Here is a 19547-nt window from a genome sequence, read left to right on the forward strand (position 1 = left end):
GCTAAGGTGTTTCATTCGAGGTTTCTACACCGTTCAGCAAGCCTCTCATGGACCAACATAAGCCACTCCAAGAGCCCGAGCTAACATGGCACTTGCTATCTTTGTACCTCAGTTTCAAGGATTGCGCTACTAGAAACCTTGAAGACCACGCGCATCTCGCAATAATCTAGCTTAGGAGAATCATGCCGACGTTCATGAGTAATATGTCAACATGGCTCGAAGCTATTTACCTTCGAACCAAGTCAGTTCATTCCTGCTCAGCCACCCAGGCGACAACAAGACCACCACCATCACCACCACCAAGCGGCCAAGACAATTGCCCTCAGCAGCCGTTCCCATGCCCAAATTCCCTAATAAGTATAACAGACTAGAGGTCTCATGAAAGACCTCGATTCTTACCGGAAGCGCGCCCGACATTCTCTCAAGGAATCCGCACAACAGCTCTTCCATCGATCTCCGAGCGTCCCAACCGATCCAGGACGTCATCAATGTCATCCAATTCATATGTCTCAATATGCGCCTTCACATCTCCCGCTACAGCCAGCTCCATCAATTCATCCATTTCTTTCGCAGTGCCAGCCGAGTTGCCGATAATCGTGAGCCCTAGCCGCAATTTCAGAGATCAGCCGCTGCGTAGGCTTTTTTCTCTCCACAGGAACTCCCGGAAACATCGCCCTCCCTTACCTTTAACAATCATGTCAAATGGGGTCGCTGGGAGTCGAAACGGTGCGTTCGGGATACCCACACACACCAATACCCCCAGCCTCCGAAGCAGGCTCATACTTTGAATGTAGGCCTGCTCGCTGTTGGCGGTGCAGATCACGGCGTGCGCGCCTAGGCCTGACGTCAAGGCTTTGACGCGGTGCTCGATGTCGTCGGTCTTATAGTCGAGGAAACTGGTGGCTCCGAGGGCGAGGCAGAGCTGTCTCTTCTTTTCGCCGCTGGATGAAGGGGGGGTTTCGTGTCAGCGGGCTTCGTTAGGGCAGTCATGTTCTTTGGGCAACGAAGGGCTTGTGCATGGCCTGGGGCAGAAGCATTTTACCTATCGATCGCGATAACTTTGAGCCCCTTTTTGACGGCGATTTGAATACCCCTATTGTGGCAACGGTTCAGCCAACGGTACCTGTGCTCCGGGTGTAGCACGGTGATAGAGCTTACATGTGGCCCAATCCGCCGCCTGCGCCGGGGATCACGATCCAGTCTCCCGGTCGAGTCTTCGTCTTCATTATCGAAGAGTACATGGCAATTCCAGCTAATAGGCCATAAGAGAATCGTCGATGACACATACCACAGAAGGACAGAGGCAAGAGAGACAGACATACCGCACAACAGGGGAGCAGCGACGTCTGGCTCCAGGTTCGGAGGGATGATGGTGACATGATTTGCAGGGCTGACAATGTATTCTGACCTCGCACATCGCTCCGGTCAGCTACACCGCGCGCGTTTGGATTGAATCGGAGTTCGTCGGTCACTCACGCTGAAAAGTTCCCGGAGTATTCTTGGTCGTTGAGATCAGCTCTAGACACATCATCTCCAATTAGACACCATAGTGGATAACTCAACCTACTGCTCCGGCGTTCTTTTGGTATGGACACGCCGTGTTGTTGATGACGCATATCTCGCACTCCAAGCAGGTGCTGTACAGCCAGCTGTAGACACCGTTCAATCGTCGTTAGATCTCGTCCAAATTGTAGACATACTGAAGGAAGAGCCAATGTGCGAACCGTATCCCGACTCTCTTTCCTAGCCAGACTTGCTCGTCAAGCCCACTGCCCACTATGCCAGATGCCAGTCAGCGGGCTGACTAGATTGACCAGAAGCACTGATGCCATTGGAAAGGAAGTCAAATACCTACCTTTGACCACCTTCCCCACGCCTTCATGGCCCGCCACGTCGGTTAACATGGGCGTCTCCCCGCGCACACTGTGTACATCCGAGTGACATACCCCGGAGTATTCCAGCTTAACAAGAATCTGTCCCTCCGTCGGGGATGGCACGGGGTGATCGTGTCGGATTTGAAGGCGCGCGGTAGGGGATGCCCCGGTTGCGGGGATGAGGGCTGCGGTTTGGCTTGATGGGATGCTCATCGTATCGGATCCGTGGCGGTTTATCTTGTATGATATCTCTTCTCAAAAGTATGAGGAGCTAGTGGTAGACTGCAAGGGAGATGTCAATTTGTGAATAAATTATAGATGGGTCATTGCGGGGTATCTCGAATATATAGATTCGGGGTTTCGATGGCTAGTGCGGGGAAGAGAGGAGCTTATCGGACAATGGAATATATGGTTTATAACAGAGGCCCTATGCGCTATTCACAGATTTTCCAGTCTTGATTCTCAGACTTGGTCGGCTAATCTGATTAAGATTGCATTGTAGGTTGGTTATCTATGTATCGCTGTGATAATCAGCGTCACTGATAGGAGCTAAGATAAGAAGATATCTTGGTAGGTTCCCACCGTGTGGAGGTGTGCCGAGGAGGGATCGGTATGAAAAATTATATGGACTGCTCTAAAAAGCTGGGCTGTGCCTACAAGTTCAAGGGCACTGGGCCTAAGCCTTGAAGAGGTATAAATGGGGATAGTGATCTGGCTTGTTTTCTCAAAGACTTGGATATGCAATTTCGACGAAGAGCCACTTTAAACAATGGAACCGCAAAACATATTGATAGAGTCAGTATATAACCGTGCAGCAAGTAGACAGCCGAACATTGGCTGGTCCTAAGTTCGACTGCTCTAGCTCAAACATCTCACTCAGTAGCACTATTTCCTTACAGCCAAGCCAACGGGGATCATGGTAGAATGAATTAAGGTATTATGCAAGGTATAACACATTTCAGAATCAAAAAGGTATAATGTATAAACGACAGCCCTGCCTCGAAAGGGAACAATGTTAAAAAAGGCGCACAGGCGACGAAAGAAGCTCCTAAACAAAGCTGGCGCGTCCACGTTTCTTTGTGGTTTTCCATCCGAGTTTCGAAGGTGTATCAAAAGCAAATCTATGGCATGACTGGTATCGCAGCATGGTTTATGCGTTCTCCGACTGAAGTGTTTGCTAGGAGGCGAGGACGGTTAGTAAGTCCGAACAAAGATAATTACCAGCAACGTCACTTACAACCAGCCAGTCCATGCCCTCATTCAGACCTTTGCCATCAATAGCAGAGCATGCGACAATGCTCCAATTTCTGTCCCGCAGTTCGCCCAACTTCAGAGCCTCAGAGATCTCACCGGCGCCCTTGGCACCCGGCTGGTCCTGCTTATTGGCAAACACCAGCAGGGCCGCATCGCGAAGCTCCTCCTCGTTGAGCATCGCCGCCAGCTCATCCGCAGCCGTGCCGAGTCGTTCAATATCTGTTGAGTCGATGACGAATATGACCGCAGCGGTGTTGGCATAGTAGCATCGCCAGTATGGACGGATGGATGTTTGACCTCCGAGGTCCTGTAAGAGGCAAGGAAGTCAGCCGAGAGGAACCCTCATCGCAATAGTCTTTTGGGAACAAGGAAAATCGCAGTCGCCAAAAGTTGTTGTACTCACCCAAACATTGAAGTTCAAATTTCCGTACGTCACCGATTCGACGTTAAATCCGATCGTGGGTATCGTCGTGACCACTTCACCAATCTAGAAGACTTCCGTAAGATTCCGCGACATGTATCTCATGATCATTCCAGGGCGCACCTTCAGTCGGTAAAGAAGAGTTGTTTTTCCAGCATTGTCCTAAATAAGCGAAACCATTAGCCGCGGGAGGGGGTGATAGCTACAAACGGTAGCGTGACGTCGAAAGAACATACGAGTCCAAGGATCAAGATGCGGATTTCTTTCTTTGCCCAAACGAAGGACCAGAGACGTGAAAGCGAACCTCCCATCGCGGCGAAATTTGAATAAGCTGATCGTGGGCTCCGAAGGGGGGGGAGGGAAGTGGAAGGCGTGAGACGGAAGTTGTCTTGTCTGTCTGTCTGTCTATTGTCTTTGCGGCGGGATCAGGGCGTTGGAGCGGTGGCGGAGATGCGGGCGGACACAAACCCAACGATCAAGTTGTCCAAACAACTGCACCGACCAAGAAGTAAGTATGGTGTGCAAGGACCAATTCGGAAGAAGTGGACGAATATGTCTTTGAAGAAATAACAGATATGGCCAAAACCTACCGCAACAGCTCAATGAGCGAGGACCAAGAGCTGACTAAATGGTGGTGACCGTCATTGGCTTGCGGTCTCCTGCCGATCGGGCTGGCCCGAGCTCACTCAATGGAGAGTGTGTGTACTGTAACTACTGTGTAGGTAGGTTAGTATCGTTCGTTCTCCGGATTCCCTTACCAGTTTATCGCTGGGTCGGTCGTTCGTTCATCGCTCAATCCCCTCACAACCTCCCTTCCCTGCCTTCCCTGCCAACTCTTTTAGTGTCGCAACTTGATTTCCCTCCAATAGAGTGGGAAGTTGAAAACAGACGAATGGGTCTCTCATAACCACGATAATTTCAATCCCACCATCTCAAGACGAATTTCCCGTCTTTTAACCTACATCGCATCGCCGATTGCACAATCAGCCTTTCAATATGGTTGGGAAGAAATCGGGCAAGGCTCTCCTTCGGGATGAGGGTATGATCTCCAGTGCTATCCGACTCAACTGCCATCGTCTGATTGATTGAGAACAGGTCTCGAGAGAACCGACAACAATATGGAGCTGTCAAGCTGGCCGCAAATACCACCAATCAACCAGAAAAACTACTATACGTACGCTATTGCCTCCACCGCTATCAGTTCAGATTGCCTTTCTTTACCTGACTGCCTATTATCATCTACACAGTGATTATCTCAAGCGCGATGATCAGTACCTTGCATTTCGACTGCAGAACGAGGAGGCGCGGAATCGAATGGCGAAGACAGCTAAAGACCGGGACCGTGCGCTGGCTATGGCCAAGGCGAATGACCTAGGACTACCAGAAGCAGAGGCAGAAGGCGACGGTGATACCAATATGGAGGACGCCGACGAGACGACTGCCGAGACGGCGGGCTCCAAGGTGATCGTGGTCCACGTCGGAAGCCAGAACCTACGTATCGGACTAGCTAGCGACGCTTTGCCAAAGACCATACCCATGGTGATTGCGCGAAAATCGCCATCCAACGAAGCCGAAGATCACGAAGAGCCATGTCCAAAGCGGCTAAAGATGGACGATGGATCGGACTTGGAACCCGAAAAGATGTTCGGTCCTGAGGTTTGTCTCCAGCTTTCTTCTCACGGCAGATTACGTTGCTGATTATCGCGCTCTGGTAATAGTTCGCTTCCCAGTACACGACAATGTCGGCAGAACTGAAAGCCCATATGCGACAAAACAAGCGTCGGACATTGCCAAACTCAAAAGAAATGGTCATCAACTACAATCGGAGGACAGTACCGGAAACCATTTCAGAGCACAATGATCCTATGCGGGTTGAATGGACCGAGCTCTCAGATCCTGCACCTGAGTACATTGTGGGACAAGCAGCTTTAAGGATACCCGATGCATCCAAGCCCCGGTATAAACTCTACTGGCCAATAAAGCATGGCTGGTGCAACGAGACAGACTACGACAACAAGAGACTCTTATTTTTGGACATTTCGCTCATCCTCGAGGACGCGATCAAATCGCAACTAGGACTCACGAGCAAGAAGGACTGGCTTCAGTACTCATGTGTCTTCGTCATCCCAGACTTATACGAGAAGTCATACGTCACCCAAGTTCTGGAAATACTCATGCGAGAATTCGCCTTTGCTCGCAGCTGCTTCATTCAAGAGAGCTTGGCGGCCACGTTTGGTGCAGGGTTCACATCTGCCTGTGTGGTTGACATTGGTGCCCAGAAAACATCAATCTGCTGCGTGGAAGAGGGCATGTGCATCGAAAACTCGCGAGTGAACCTGAAGTACGGTGGTCTCGATGTGACCGAGACATTTGTCAAGATGATGCTTTACGACCACTTCCCCTATGCCGAGATCAACCTTTGGCACAGATATGACTTCTTGTTGGCCGAAGAGCTGAAGAAGAATGTTTGTACGATGAACGAGGCAAGTGTATCCGTGCAGGTCTACGATTTCCACCTTCGAGTCGCCGGCCAAGACACCCGGAAATACACATTCAAAGCCTACGATGAGATTCACCTGGCGCCCATGGGCTACTTCCAGCCATCCATATTCAACCACGAGGAGAAGCTCAAGGGCAGGAGAAAACTCATTGCTCGCTCAGTTGATATTTACGATGGACAGCCCAACGACCCTACATCGGCGGCTCAGTCCGAAATTCTAACTGCTCTTGCCCCTCCTATCAACCATGGCCAGGTAAATGGCGATGCCCAATCGAATACATTGGAGGTGCAGGCTACACCGAGTCGATCCCAACAGATCAATGCTCTCAGCCGTGTACAGGAGCTGGAGGCCACACCCCGATCGTCTGTTGCCGGATCGCCGGCACCGGAGACGCTGGGTACACCACTTCCCGGCGGGGCTACGCCTGTGCCTGCTGGCCAGGGCCAGAGCGCATTGCCTAACCGTCCGCCCACTGTTGAGGAACGCGATGACATCCTACCAAACTTTCCGCTGGACAGTGCAATTTTAACTTCTATTGCGCATGCGGCTCGTTCCGACGAACGTAAGATGCGAGATTTCCTTGGCGGTATTATGGTCGTGGGAGGCGGAAGCTTGATCAATGGCTTTCACTCATATCTTGAAGAGCGTCTCCAGAACCTTCGACCAGGATTTGCCAAGGAGATCATGATCGGCACTCCTCCTCGGGATCTCGACCCGCAGGTCGTTGTCTGGAAAGGCGCAAGCGTCTTTGGAAAACTGAGTGGAACCAACGATAGCTGGATAGGGCAGCTGGAATATGATCGCTTGGGACATAGGTTGATGGCGTACAAGTGCATGTGGTCTTACTGATTTTCGCATGATGCCTTGGTGGCCTTTTGGCATTTTGCTTCATTGAATAATGGTCGGTGTTGGTGGGTATCGGATTACATATGATACAGGTTATAGTCGCTCTATTATATCCTTGGTTGATATGTATTATTTCGAGTTGTTCAATGTTTTCAGGAAGAGTTTCTCTGTCTCATTATCATGCTATTTTCACTCTTCAATCTCCCGCAATCGAACTTGTGTAGTAGACTAATATACATTGACCATTCGCTTGCGGAGAAACCACTTTCCGAGACGTTTGCATCTCACGAGTAGTAGGCGGTCACAGAGTGCAGAACGTCTCCAACTCAGACAGGTGAGTTTGTCCTGGATCCTCTAGTCCTAGCCTGTAGTGCACGCATGTCCTCAAAACATCCTTTAATATTATACCTTAGATGCATACCCGTTCGAATTTGGCTTCAGCTATAAGGACGTGACCGGAACCCCGAAACCGGTTCTCAAGCTTGAAAATTCTTGGAGGGCTTAAAACCCCGGCCACCTAGGTAAGTCAAACATGCGACCATCAATGATGAGAGCGCCTGTGAACTGACACGCCCGACTCAAGAGATCAAGTATCTCTATCCAAGCTTAGCAACAACCTATAATAGCCGATAGCAGATATTTCCAACGCTCACAAGATACAATGTCAAAATCCAAGGACAGCAGCTCCTCGGGGGGCTTTCACCAAGAGTACATCGCATCTCTTCGCTATCGCAATGACCTACCTCCGCCGGACATGCCTCCGAAGTTCATGGAGATACCTCATGAGGGCCTCCAACGATTTTTGACCCCGGGTTTCACGGCCAATTTGGCTCGTCGCGAGGAGCCTAACATCGATGTTGACGCCGAGGGTGGTATGCCCCTCGACTTGGTCGGTATTCCCGGCCTGCATCTGGGCGATGAGAGTGGTGCGTTTGTCAATCCTGTGCGCATAAGGTCGTTGGAGCAATCGCTGACAGCAGTCAACGTGTAGCGATCATGGCTCCCGAGAACCCCGAACCGCTTGACCCCGCCGATCTCGCACTTCTCATGACACCGGAACAGCTGAAGAACCCTGCACCGAAAAACACCAACGTCAGTTTCCTCCGTCGCACACAATACATTTCTGCCGGGCTTCGTGCGCCGGACAGCCCCAAGGTCACGACAGTTAGAACAAAGTCGCGTTCCCTCGACAAAGGCCGGTCACAGGATGACCCTATCTATATCAAGAAGTACATCCAGAAAGGGTTCGACATCGCGTACCCCAATAACAAGCATGTTGGCGAAGATACGGCGAGCAGCATCAAGGGTCACACTGTGACGAAGCTCGAACTCGATGCATGGGCTCATCCAGTGCATCCTGACAATCCTAAATTGAAGCCGGTCGGGTTCTTCCCTCTCCTTCCTGATCTACAAGGATTCCCTGATCCAGGAGGCTTCGTTCAATTCAAGTTCGATAAAACACCCATCCAGGAAATATCAAACAAGAGAGACAAGCGCATGGATGTGGCAATTCTACATCCGTCTGCCCCAGAAGAGCGCATATGCGAGGAGCACGCGACCAAGGCCGCCCTGCACAAGTCAAATCCTGATTTGTATCCTGACCCTGGTCCCATTCCCTGGGACTACGATCTGTTCTTACCCGAGAAGAAAGAGATGGCCAAGAGCGTTTCTGCAAGTCTGCAGTTGACCAACCCGGACCGTAATAGTGAAGAGCTGTACACTCATGACGGGCCTGACGGTACCAAATTTCACCGTTACGATCGTGCTCGTACATATGCTACCAGCGCTCAAACCCTCGGTGATAACCAGAAGCAGCGAGACATAGCCGTCACGCTTTTTGATCCTTCTGAGGTGCGAGGAGGCCAGCGCGATAGCTTGTCTGCGAGACAGATGGCCGCCTACTACTATCCCATTCTTGGAAAGACTCGCTTGAAGCCCGAGAGAGCCCGTACCATTGCGCAGGCGGGTCTCGCTCCTACGCGGCCCAAGACGAAAGAAGACCAAGTTGATCAGATGCAAGTTGTCATCCGCGATCCAGATGAGGCGGAGGCATATAAGCGGGCTCAACACAGACTTGCCATTGACCCGAAGTACTCGAAAAGTATGCCTCCCGCCCCGGAAGAACCCGAGCCGGAAGCCACCAAGGATGAGGACGAGTTCGATGCATCTGCTCACCGCGACGCAAGCGTTGAGCGGGAGCCAACTTTTCACGATGCAGATGACGACGATATGAGCGACGAGTAAACTAGGCAGCGCATCGCTCTTTCTCCACCGCCATTCCTATTCACGTGGGGCAGTGGTATCCATGCCTATCATGCCCTGCTCCTTTTACTACTGGGTGTGCATTGCATTTGTTTACATACTCTCTCATTCGTATAATACAAGTCTTTTCTTCAGCTTCTTCACCAAACATTGCTGTCGTCCGCTACTTCAGATGTTCCCAACATGTACCAAGCAGATGCATGCACTCTGGACGGCTGAGACAGCCACGAAGTCATGGCAGCAAAAAGACAGGCGTTCCAAGGCGGTATGCGTGATCTTGGAGTTCTAACATAGCGAAAGTTCACTTCAGCTCGATTGGGTTCCTTATCTTGTGCTCAAATTTGCACTCACCTGCATTCCTCAACGCTAGAAATTTAGTATCTATTTGTGTTTCCAAGTTGGACGATGCTGGCGGATTGGACAAGCACACCTTGTATTATACCGTAAATATCTACTTCTAGTCAATTGAACATGGAAATCTGACGTGCTGATCGCTAATCTATTGTCGATTACTATCAATCCTCGTAATAATACTACACACCGCCTTGTCGCCTGTCCCTCCGCATCCAGGCCCGCATAATTCTGCTGCTTGAATTCACCCCACCGCCTCGTAAACCGTTCGTTGTCGGCTTGGCTTCGGCTGTCGCAAAGCCGGCTGTATCCCCTCCCTCCCGAATCGGGGCTCTTTTCTCTACTACTCAAGCCTACGATTGCTGCTCAATCTCGGCTCGCTTCACTTTCCCATTAAGATTGCGCTCTCAATTGCACGCAACTCAAGCATTAGGCGGGTGTGGTAAGTCGAATTTTGTTGTTCTTCCCTTCCTCATGCAGCCATTTCCAACCCGCGCGGTTCCACTCCGTTTTCGCGGAGAATGGCAGAAAGAACCGGAACCTTCAGTGAAGGCCATATGCAGTGGCCGGGGCTCTCTGCAACTCGTGAAATACCAGACGCCCGTATACGCTGCGGTAGAGGCACTCCGTCACAATTGCAAAAGTCGAATCACTTGGTTTATTACATTCCCATACTTGTTATACCTGTCCCATCCTCGCTGGAAGTTTCTCCATCTACCATACACATCTCAAAGTCGTCGACTTCTTGGACCTCCTATCCCTCCTTTACCTGCAATTCTCTTTTAATGCCTCTTCTGTATAGCATAGAAAACTCTTACTTACCAGCATTGAGCACGTCACTTATAACCATCTAACTAACACCCTACCCACTACCATTCAGATAGGTCATCAACCTTTCTCAACCTCCCTGAAACCGACTTTTTCCCGGCGAAGAACGCAACATTTGACAAGAATTAAAACAATCATCCTTCCCTGACGCCGCTCCTTCGGAACCAACGCAAAATGACCGCCAACGCAGTCTGGAGGGCCTCGCGAGCCCGCGCACTCCCACGCTCTGTGCGCCTCCAATGCGCCGCGTCCCCCGTTCCCTCCTCGATGCTCTATCGCCGCTCGACGCCGGTCCCCGCGCAACTCATGGTTCAGGTGCGATTTGCCTCGTCGGGCGAGAAGGCCACGGAGGCTGCGGCCGAGGCCGCCGAAGCGACTGTGAAGGAGAACGCGGCCAAGGCTGCCGAGACTGCGGAGACGGTGGCGAAGGAGGCACCCAAGAAGGCCGGTCGGGGGCTCAAGAGGACGGTCATCGGAACGACGCTGGCGTTGGGTGCGCTCGTCGGGTACGTGTATGCCACGGATACTAGGGCCAGTGTGCATCGGTACGGTGTGGTTCCGTTGGTTAGGACGTTGTTTCCCGATGCGGAGGATGCGCATCACTTCGGCGTGGATATCTTGAAGACGCTCTACAAGTACGGTCTTAATCCCAGAGAACGGGGCAATCCGGACGGAGATGGGTCATTGGTGACGGAGGTAAGGCCTGGCTCCTTTGGTGAGGAAGAGGGTCTATCCATGACATCTTGCTGATTTTGTTCCGCCGTCGTTAGGTCTTCGGATACACTCTTTCCAACCCTATTGGTATCTCTGGCGGACTGGACAAGCACGCTGACATCCCGGATCCGCTGTTTGAAATCGGGCCTGCAATTGTCGAGGTCGGTGGAACGACCCCTCTGCCGCAGGATGGGAATCCCCGTCCTCGCGTGTTCCGTGTCGTTTCCCAGAATGCCATGATCAACCGCTACGGCCTCAACTCCAAGGGTGCCGACCACATGGCTGCCGTGCTTGAGCAGCGCGTCCAGGATTTCGCCTACGCTAATGGATTTGGGGAGCATGAACTGGCTGAGAAGCGCGTGCTCAACGGTGAGGCCGGCGTGCCTCCAGGTAGTCTGCGGCCCGGCAAGCTTCTTGCTGTGCAGGTGGCTAAGAACAAGGTCACCCCTGACAACGACATCGAGGCCATCAAGCGTGACTACGTGTATTGCGTGGACCGCGTGGCTAAGTACGCTGACATCCTGGTTGTGAACGTCTCCAGTCCCAACACCCCCGGTCTGCGTGACCTCCAGGCGACTGCTCCCCTGACGGCCATCCTGAAGGCCGTTGTCGGAGCTGCCAAGAGCATTGATCGCACCACCAAGCCCTATGTCATGGTGAAAGTTAGCCCCGACGAGGATGCAGACGAGCAGGTCTCTGGCATCTGCCAGGCTGTGTGGAGTTCCGGTGTGGATGGTGTGATCGTCGGTAACACCACGAACCGTCGTCCTGATGCTCTCCCCAAGGGATTTACCGTACCGGCTGCGGAGCAGGAGACCTTAAAGGAAACGGGAGGTTACTCTGGACCCCAGCTGTTCGACCGTACCGTCTCGCTTGTCGCTCGTTACCGAGCGATGCTCGATGCCACTCCCAACACTCCGGAGCTGACGGGAGCCGCCGCGGAGGCCACCACGACCGCAGCCCAGGTCGAGCCGGACACAGAGAACACTCCCTCGGTGGAGCCTCCGAAACCCTCGGACAGCCTGGCCCGGAAGGTCATTTTCGCTTCCGGCGGTGTCACCAACGGCCAGCAGGCGCAAGCAGTTCTGGACGCTGGAGCCTCGGTTGCAATGATGTACACGGCTATCACTTATGGGGGCATGGGAACGGTCACGCGCGTGAAGCAGGAGATGCGCGAGGGCAAGAAGCAGCAATAGATTTGTTGAGAAGTGTTTAAAAAGAGGGGTCGGAGTGTTTTTTTGAGGGTGGGGGTTACTCGTCCATAGAAGGAGATTCCGGGTCCGGTCCCGCTGTCGCTGTAAATAGATTAAAAGTAAGTTAACTGTTAGACCATCAATAGTCCCACCGAGCCTCCTAGGCGGGGGAGGAGATGAGGCATGAAGCATGAAGCATGAAAGACCGAGCCACTAATAATGCACCATTTCCGTAATAAGCAGTTGGGGAAAGGTCAGGTGCCCCCACGTGTTTTTTTTCTTTCCCCGCACGGGACCAACTCCGCGCAAGTTCGACGGGAGTCCAGATCCCCGGAAGCACCAAGAACAACCATCCCGAGCACGAGAAGAGAAGTTGGAGACTTGGCAAATCATTGTCCCCCCCCCCCGGCGGATAGGCAGCATGCCACTGCATTGTTTCGGCATTGCCTTTTAGAGAATAGCCAGCTTCGAAATGAATATCCTTGGAGATTTCAACTCGTATCATGTCAGGTCAGGTATTGATTGGATCCTGCCTCGCACTGCCATTGCTCAATGGAATAATCGCGTACCGACTTGAAACGGTTCAATACACAGGAACAAAAATCTTTCCGACTTTGACTTTACTCACGCCGTCAAACCTATCGTCTCCTCGACCTCACGAACCACATTGCGAACCCCATCGATCTCGTGGGCGAACCTCCCCAGGAACATACCATCGACGGCCTTGCCCAGCCCGCCCGCGCCCCACAGCCCAGGGCCGGCACTCCCACCATAGAGAATGCGGACCTCCCCCGCGCGGCTGCCGGCGGTACCACCACCACTAGCACCACCAGCACAAGTCCCCATGACCACAGCCTTAATCCCCTCCACCACCGCCGCAATATGCTCCACGCCCGCGGGCGCGGGCTGCCCAATCGCCCAGACCGGCTCGTAGGCGAAGATGACCGGCGCGTCCGCGGGGATGGCGGCCAGCACCGCGCGCACCTGGCCCGCACACTCTTGCACCGCGCGCCCGACAGCCTGCGAGGCCACGGGGCCCGGGGCGGTGAACTCGCCGATGCAGACCAAGGGGACCATGCCGTTGGCGCACACGGCGGCCGCCTTGCGGCCGGTCTGCTCGTCCGTCTCGCCGAAGAGATCGCGGCGCTCCGCGTGGCCGAGTTCCACAATCGAGACGCCCAGCGCCCGCAGCGCGGACGGCGACACCTCGCCCGTGTAGGGGCCTCGAGTCTCCCAGAAGCAGTCTTGGGCGCCGAGGAGGAATGTCCGGTCTTGTCGTTGTTGGGGTGACGCTGTCGCTGCTTCCCATTGCTTGATGATCTCGGCGCAGGGGTAGATGGTCAGGAAGTCGGGGATGAGGGCTAGGAGGAGCTTGGAGTGGTGGTGCGAGGGTCGGACGATGTTGTTCTGCGGGTCGAGGAGGGCGCGGCAGTATTCTTGAGTCTGGGCGGGAGTGAAGTACATCTTTAGGGAGATGATGAGGAGGGTTGGGGGGAGGGTGGGGTATGTTAATGCCATGGTGGGTGGTTATGGTGGTTGATGGTAGTGGTGGTGGTGGTGGTAGTGGTGGTGATGGGAACAATAGTTGTGGTGGTGGTGGTAGTGGTGGTGGTGGGAACAATAGTTGTGGTGGTGGTGGATGTTCAGTCGAGGTTCAAGCTGTTGGCTCGGGGATAGTTTGGCAAGTCATGGATCCTTCAAAACCACTTGGAGGAACCTGAGGAAGCGGTCTACTAGTCCCAAATCGGGAGTTTTGCTGTCACACTTGAATCGAACAGGAATGTCAGTATTGGTTATCAAAGCGATAGGATCGGATGACGGGGTGGGGTAAAATGCTGCTGGGAAAGGAGGGGCTGGCCGCTGGCCGAGGGGCACCGTAGTGCCCTTTAACTACTAGTTAGTAGTTCATAGACTACTCCGTCCCAGGCCTGGTGCATGTGCTACTTCCGTGTTGCATCTCTAGTTTCAGAGAAGCAATCAAAATTGAGATTATGAATCTGTGCCGGTTTCTGGCATGTTTGCTGTGACCGAAAGAGCAGGGCAGAGCCAACTTCAACCGGAGGGGAAAAGAACGCAACTGACATCGCATACCATACCTGGCTGGTGCTTGGAACACGAGATGATGTCAACGCACAGTACCGGGACATCTCAAGGAGGGATGGAAACTCTACTCTACTCTACCATATGGGACTTCTCTACTCCGTATTCTTCTGTAATCTCGTGCTGAGAATAAAGATGGGTGCGATATTGTGGCACGGCAGGAGGAGGGGTTGATCGACCCCGGTCTTGCCCTCTCCAAGATGGTGGCTTGCAGCATGGCTTGCTTGGGGAAGATGGAAGACGGAGAGGTACGGATGACTCTCTTGAGTACGGTAAGATACGGAGAGTCGCAAGATCCGGAATCGCAGGCAACATACTCATAATTCAGAGGCAGTCGACTAAAGAGCAGCTGCACTCAACAACAATCAATGTATAAGATGACTACAGAGTAAAAGTAGTCTAGGCACTTTGGCAGCTCAGTCGATCCGCCGTGGGGCGGCGGGTGGAGAATCGAGCGTGCAATCCACTCCAAAACCCACTCCGATGTGCGCCGCGCCTGGATCCATGAATAAGTTAGAGGTACCGTATCTACTTCATACGGTAGTCCCTATGTACAGGACATCGTACCGTACCGGATAGAGTCGAAATTTTCGGCTTGGAAGACACATCACTGCATCGGCGCAAACATATCATATGCAACCTGCAACATTCCTCCAATATGTTGTGGTGTTCCGCCCACCCCATTGGGCGTCATTGTCTGGAAGCTCCTCAAGTTTTGGTCCCGTCGGCTTCATTAATGGACCAGAACGACAACTAAATCATGTCTCCTGCTGGTTCCGACTTTACCCTGGCCTGTCTTCGCAAGGATAGGAGATTGTGCCTGCTGATAGGGCGAGTAAAAGCCTCGCCTACAGTATTTTTATAGATTTCCGGTCTGCAGTTCATACTCTTCTAGGTTAACAATTCTCAATCTAACCACGGCAGCCACTGCGGCGTAACCAGGCACCGGGTTTGAGCCTCCCATGTCATAAGGATTACTCGGGTAATCCTAACAGAGCCGGAAATGTTGGATTGAAGAGAGTCGATCAATCGTCAGCACTGCGAGGAGCTGGTTTGCGCATCAATGGAGATACACTTGATACGTCGATCTGCATACCTTAGCTGGTACCAACCATCTGCAAAGAGAGAATATAAGGGTTTCCTCGGGTCTTCTGCAAGCCACCCAGCATGAGGCAGAGACAGGTGCCAAACAACGACTTAGGAATGCAAGGTGGGCGTAGTCGTGTACTTCAGAGGCGGTGTCGAGAAGTAAGTCAAACCGGTACAGACGCTATCCGAGGATGGTTAGTTTGCTCTGCACTGGAAAGGATCGGTAACAACGTATACACTTCAAAGCAAGAAGAGCATTGCGATCCCAACATCAAACACATTGATTTCAAAATTTGGTGCCTGGCTAGGAGTCGCGTCTAGAGCCGAGGATAATTGTTGATAAACTAGCCTGGCGGACGACTGGAGGATGAAGGGATCCATTCAGGTTGTGGATCATTGGTTCCATCATGGTGGATGCAACGCCGGGTTTCCGAATTTGGACGATTATCTTGGTAGGTATCCATGATGGATCCATGTATCACTGGATGAGTAGGTAATAATTTAAGGTACATTAATCGGAACAGATATCGGGAGTCTCCCTTTCCCCGGCGGATAAGTTCATGACGCCATGGTGGACCTGCCAGACCCAACCATTCAATCAACCTGCATTCCATCGAAACAGGCTTCTTTGGAACGATCGCTGGTGTGGAGACAAGCGACCTCTGGAGGTGCGCGCGTCAGATATTGTTCGTACTGCACGTACTGCACGTACTGCAGTCTTACTGCAATGTGCTGAATGCACCCGATGCTGTCGAAGGCGCTGATTGGAGCAGTGAGCAGTGTCCTCTCCCCTCATCAAATACCAAAGTTTGGGTCTCAAGAGGCACGCACGCACGCACCCAGGCTCAGCCTACATTCTGTTCGGGTCCCAACAGAAAGAGAGCTCGAGGAAGGACTCGGTGGAGGAGGATATAAAGGCTGATTCGATCCCAGTCCCAGACGACATTTTTTCATCATTGTTCCATCATCCACTCTTGTCCTTTATCAGACATATCCGCCCTTCCTGTCCGTCTCTTTCGCGAGGGTCCCTTATACGTTACATTTCACCTGTTAATCGCTTAATACCCATCATGTCTACCGATCTCAAGCCCCTCCGCATCGTCATGGCCTGCGATGAGGCTGGTCAGCCCTACAAGGAAACTCTCAAGGCCGCCTTGGAGAAAAGCCCGCTGGTCGACTCTATCCTCGACGTAGGCGTCAACTCCACTACAGACAAGACAGCGTACCCTCATCCCGCTGTTGCTGGCGCCAAACTCATCAAGGAGGGCAAGGCAGACCGCGGGCTGTTCATCTGCGGCACTGGTCTCGGGGTCGCTATCTCTGCCAACAAAGTACCCGGGATTCGTGCTGTGACGGCTCACGACTCCTTCTCCGTCGAGCGCTCAATCCTTAGCAACGATGCTCAGGTGCTCTGCTTCGGCCAGCGCGTCATTGGTATTGAGCTTGCCAAGAAGCTCGCCAACGAGTGGTTGACCTACCGCTTCGACCCCAAGAGCGCCTCCGCCGAGAAGGTCCAAGCTATCTCCGACTACGAAGCCCAATTCTTCAGTCAAGCTGCTGCCGCTCAGTAGACGGTCTGAAGCAGGAACAAGCCCTGTGTGAATTTACTATCACATTTTTCGTCAATCACTCGAAACTCCCTCTGCTCATCAGAGGATGCGAAGATCGTTAGCCTGTCTTCGATTATAATTTTCGAGCGAAGCGACCTGGTTGCGGACTGGATCCGAGCCTAGTCACTCTTGAACACTTATATAAATACCTACCTCAAAACGAAATTGATGATAACCGCCTGATGAATGGGATTATAATGGCAGGCCAATTGCTCATATCCTCTCTAGCTCTGACTTAGCAAAATTGTGGTTCAATGAAATACAAATTGGGACTTCAACAAGACCGTAGCAGCCCGTAGTTACCATATTCTAGCATTGTACCTTCTGTCCCATCCTTCCGCGCAACGTTTTTACTTGCTCTCTCTCCAAACTCCATACATTGCGACTAGTTACCCCATACTTTCGTTCTGCGGCTAATGTGCTGACTCAGCTATCGTTCTGCGGGGGTCGATCAGCTTCGATTTACAAAAGGACAGGAGCAAGTCACAGATACATCAAGGGTCGTGTCTACCTGAGCAACAATGGCGCACAACCCTACTGACTGCTCCGGGCTTCCCTTTTCCAATGAGGACAGCGCCAGTCCGCGCCTCCCCTACCCAAATCAGCGGCGAAGTGCTTTGCTTTCTTACCGTGAGACATACTGACTGAGCCTACTCCGGTCGCGTGTCTTACCATCCAAGCACACCCCCCTTTTAGGCCACCTTTCCAACACAATCGCGCTGCATACATGAGGTAAAAGCATTTTCAGAACTTCTACCGCCGTTCTACTGTATCGCAGGACCGCATTAGCTCCGCACCGAGCAGTGGATCATCACTGGACTGGGCCCCACCAGAAACCGATCGCTCCGCTCAATTACTCATTCACTGGCACCAACACAAAAAAAGGGACCAAACACTCTCACAGACACGCTGTTGAGGCCTCGCATCAAGCACCTTTCTGCTGACGAACCCCGACGCTCTCGGATATCTCCTTCTGTTTTCGCACCCAGAATCCTCAGACCCGGTGTACGGCGGGCACGGTAGCACCCCAACAATGGCCTTTGAACTCAAAGAGAAGGGCAATCAGCTCTACAAGGCGGGCGACTATGCCGGCGCGGAGGAGATGTTTTCCCAAGCGTGAGTCCAGCCTCAAGACACGGGGAAGAAATCTAGGAGTCCTGCCCCTTCTTGCTTGCGAGAGTCTTCCTCGCCTGCCATGCTGCAAAGACATTTTGCCAACTAAATTGCCCCGGGGCTCCCGCTGCAGTGTCCAAAAGAACCCAAAAGAGCCTACATTCTTCTCCAACCGGGCGATCACCCGCATGAAGCTCGAGAACTGGGCCGGCGTCGAGCAGGACGCGCGCGCCGCGATCGACTTGTACGGCGCGAAGAACCCCGCCAGCCTGAAAAGTCGCTACTATCTGGCGCAGGCCCTGTTGGAGCTGCAACGGCCGCAGGAGGCGCACGAAGTCGCGACGGAGGCATACCAGGCGAGCCTGGCGGCCAAGAATGTGCAGTCGGAGAATCTGTCCAAGACGGTCCTGCGCGCGAAGCAGCAGCTGTGGGCAGCGAAGGAGGCGGCCCGCGTGCGGGAGATGAACGGCACTCTGGCGAGTGTGGAACGGTTGATCGAGGCGGACCTGCAGCGAGCGCTGGAGGACCTTCAGGGACAGTTGGACCGCGGGGAGATCGGCCAGATCGGCTTCTCGGAGGACCAGAAAGCGCTCCGGGAGGATACGGCGAAGACGCTACAGGGGTTGCGGGAGACGTTTGCCATTGCGTCGAAGGGGGAGGTTCAGGAACGGGTGAGTTTCCTGACATAGCCGAGGCATTTTGGGGTCTAGAAAGCTGACTTTTGTGTGACTCCCACTCCTACAACAGGTTGTACCCGATTACCTCATCGACCCGATCACATTCGAGATCATGCACGATCCGGTGATCACGCCGTCCGGGACCAGCTTCGAGCGTGTTGCGATTACCAAGTACGTGGAACAGTCCAAGGTCGACCCGATCACGCGCGTACCCATGACAGCGGATGACCTCCGGCCCAACTATGCATTAAAGGGGGTGTGTGAGGAGTTTCTGGAGAAGAACGGCTGGGCGGTTGACTGGTAGATCTTGAACTGTACTTCGACATTTTGAGTCTTTCTTGAGCGCAGTTTGTCAAGTTACAGATTGGTTGGGCGTTGGTGGATGGATCAGATGCTAGAGTTGTCATTCTGTTTTCCCTTTCTGTGTTCATATTCCCGTGTTAATTTATCATTCCTAGATGCACATAGGCATAAAGCGGTCATCAATAGAACATCTAAAGTACTACTGCTGCGAACCCATCAGCTAATCTTCTTGACAGCTAACGATTAGATGAGAAAAACAAACGTGATCTCAACAATCCCCTCTTTCTCCAAGCGTCAACCCCACCAAACCAAACCCAAACAAACCAAACAAACCCACCCCTCCACCCCCACCACGACAACCATTGACCAAGTCACGCCCCCTCCATCAATCCATCAATCCATCTGATTTCC

General features: G+C 52.7%; 8 protein-coding genes across 8 annotated transcripts; 5 read left to right on the forward strand and 3 right to left on the reverse strand.

The window, feature by feature from the left end:
* Window positions 1-184: 184 nt before the first annotated feature.
* Window positions 185-2263, reverse strand: BO95DRAFT_481340 (zinc-dependent alcohol dehydrogenase). Its single transcript, XM_025590201.1, has 9 exons — window positions 1856-2263; window positions 1725-1776; window positions 1568-1649; window positions 1477-1498; window positions 1323-1403; window positions 1159-1252; window positions 1043-1093; window positions 685-941; window positions 185-603 (listed from the first exon to the last, which is right to left on the reverse strand). The coding sequence occupies exons 1-9, from the start codon at window positions 2085-2087 to the stop codon at window positions 422-424; spliced, it is 1053 nt and encodes a 350-aa protein (XP_025443365.1). The 5' UTR covers window positions 2088-2263; the 3' UTR covers window positions 185-421.
* A 418-nt stretch (window positions 2264-2681) lies between these two features.
* On the reverse strand, window positions 2682-4139 carry BO95DRAFT_441771 (ADP-ribosylation factor family protein). The gene is made up of 5 exons (XM_025586259.1): window positions 3786-4139; window positions 3673-3711; window positions 3532-3615; window positions 3112-3435; window positions 2682-3051 (listed from the first exon to the last, which is right to left on the reverse strand). The coding sequence occupies exons 1-5, from the start codon at window positions 3858-3860 to the stop codon at window positions 3025-3027; spliced, it is 549 nt and encodes a 182-aa protein (XP_025443366.1). The 5' UTR covers window positions 3861-4139; the 3' UTR covers window positions 2682-3024.
* A 170-nt stretch (window positions 4140-4309) lies between these two features.
* On the forward strand, window positions 4310-7123 carry BO95DRAFT_441772 (putative chromatin remodeling complex subunit (Arp8)). The gene is made up of 4 exons (XM_025586260.1): window positions 4310-4588; window positions 4645-4723; window positions 4797-5205; window positions 5268-7123. The coding sequence occupies exons 1-4, from the start codon at window positions 4546-4548 to the stop codon at window positions 6897-6899; spliced, it is 2163 nt and encodes a 720-aa protein (XP_025443367.1). The 5' UTR covers window positions 4310-4545; the 3' UTR covers window positions 6900-7123.
* A 332-nt stretch (window positions 7124-7455) lies between these two features.
* Window positions 7456-9528, forward strand: BO95DRAFT_441775 (uncharacterized protein). The gene is made up of 2 exons (XM_025586261.1): window positions 7456-7822; window positions 7888-9528. Exons 1-2 carry the CDS (start codon window positions 7558-7560, stop codon window positions 9138-9140), a joined length of 1518 nt encoding a protein of 505 aa, XP_025443368.1. The 5' UTR covers window positions 7456-7557; the 3' UTR covers window positions 9141-9528.
* Window positions 9529-10911: 1383 nt separating this feature from the next.
* Window positions 10912-12421, forward strand: BO95DRAFT_441777 (FMN-linked oxidoreductase). The gene has a single exon (XM_025586262.1). It carries the CDS (start codon window positions 11288-11290, stop codon window positions 12245-12247), a length of 960 nt encoding a protein of 319 aa, XP_025443369.1. The 5' UTR covers window positions 10912-11287; the 3' UTR covers window positions 12248-12421.
* Window positions 12422-12601: 180 nt separating this feature from the next.
* On the reverse strand, window positions 12602-13721 carry BO95DRAFT_441779 (triose-phosphate isomerase). Its single transcript, XM_025586263.1, has one exon. It carries the CDS (start codon window positions 13706-13708, stop codon window positions 12869-12871), a length of 840 nt encoding a protein of 279 aa, XP_025443370.1. The 5' UTR covers window positions 13709-13721; the 3' UTR covers window positions 12602-12868.
* A 2782-nt stretch (window positions 13722-16503) lies between these two features.
* BO95DRAFT_360425 (RpiB/LacA/LacB family sugar-phosphate isomerase) lies at window positions 16504-17004 on the forward strand (the record flags this gene model as incomplete). The annotated part of the gene is made up of 1 exon (XM_025582482.1): window positions 16504-17004. One exon carries the CDS (start codon window positions 16504-16506, stop codon window positions 17002-17004), a length of 501 nt encoding a protein of 166 aa, XP_025443371.1.
* Window positions 17005-18076: 1072 nt separating this feature from the next.
* BO95DRAFT_360374 (putative U-box domain protein) lies at window positions 18077-19137 on the forward strand (the record flags this gene model as incomplete). Its single annotated transcript, XM_025582479.1, has 3 exons — window positions 18077-18159; window positions 18290-18827; window positions 18904-19137. 3 exons carry the CDS (start codon window positions 18077-18079, stop codon window positions 19135-19137), a joined length of 855 nt encoding a protein of 284 aa, XP_025443372.1.
* Window positions 19138-19547: the final 410 nt, after the last annotated feature.

Source organism: Aspergillus brunneoviolaceus (genome assembly GCF_003184695.1).
Source record: "Aspergillus brunneoviolaceus CBS 621.78 unplaced genomic scaffold BO95scaffold_25, whole genome shotgun sequence".
Lineage (NCBI taxonomy): Eukaryota > Fungi > Ascomycota > Eurotiomycetes > Eurotiales > Aspergillaceae > Aspergillus > Aspergillus brunneoviolaceus.

Excerpts from the sequence above, each read along its gene's own strand:
- BO95DRAFT_481340 (XM_025590201.1), bottom strand. The coding sequence starts at position 2,087 with ATGAGCATCCCATCAAGCCAAACCGCAGCCCTCATCCCCGCAACCGGG. Across the intron at positions 942-1,042 it reads AAAGTTATCGCGATCGATAG|CGGCGAAAAGAAGAGACAGC; the intron begins GTAAAATGCTTC and ends CCCTTCATCCAG. Across the intron at positions 604-684 it reads ATTTGACATGATTGTTAAAG|GGCTCACGATTATCGGCAAC; the intron begins GTAAGGGAGGGC and ends AATTGCGGCTAG.
- BO95DRAFT_441771 (XM_025586259.1), bottom strand. The coding sequence starts at position 3,860 with ATGGGAGGTTCGCTTTCACGTCTCTGGTCCTTCGTTTGGGCAAAGAAA. Across the intron at positions 3,712-3,785 it reads GCATCTTGATCCTTGGACTC|GACAATGCTGGAAAAACAAC; the intron begins GTATGTTCTTTC and ends TCGCTTATTTAG. Across the intron at positions 3,052-3,111 it reads AGGGCATGGACTGGCTGGTT|CAAACACTTCAGTCGGAGAA; the intron begins GTAAGTGACGTT and ends CTCGCCTCCTAG.
- BO95DRAFT_441772 (XM_025586260.1), top strand. The coding sequence starts at position 4,546 with ATGGTTGGGAAGAAATCGGGCAAGGCTCTCCTTCGGGATGAGG. Across the intron at positions 4,724-4,796 it reads AACCAGAAAAACTACTATAC|TGATTATCTCAAGCGCGATG; the intron begins GTACGCTATTGC and ends TCATCTACACAG. Across the intron at positions 5,206-5,267 it reads AAAAGATGTTCGGTCCTGAG|TTCGCTTCCCAGTACACGAC; the intron begins GTTTGTCTCCAG and ends CTCTGGTAATAG.
- BO95DRAFT_441775 (XM_025586261.1), top strand. The coding sequence starts at position 7,558 with ATGTCAAAATCCAAGGACAGCAGCTCCTCGGGGGGCTTTCACCAAGAG. Across the intron at positions 7,823-7,887 it reads GCATCTGGGCGATGAGAGTG|CGATCATGGCTCCCGAGAAC; the intron begins GTGCGTTTGTCA and ends GTCAACGTGTAG.
- BO95DRAFT_441777 (XM_025586262.1), top strand. The coding sequence starts at position 11,288 with ATGATCAACCGCTACGGCCTCAACTCCAAGGGTGCCGACCACATGGCT.
- BO95DRAFT_441779 (XM_025586263.1), bottom strand. The coding sequence starts at position 13,708 with ATGTACTTCACTCCCGCCCAGACTCAAGAATACTGCCGCGCCCTCCTC.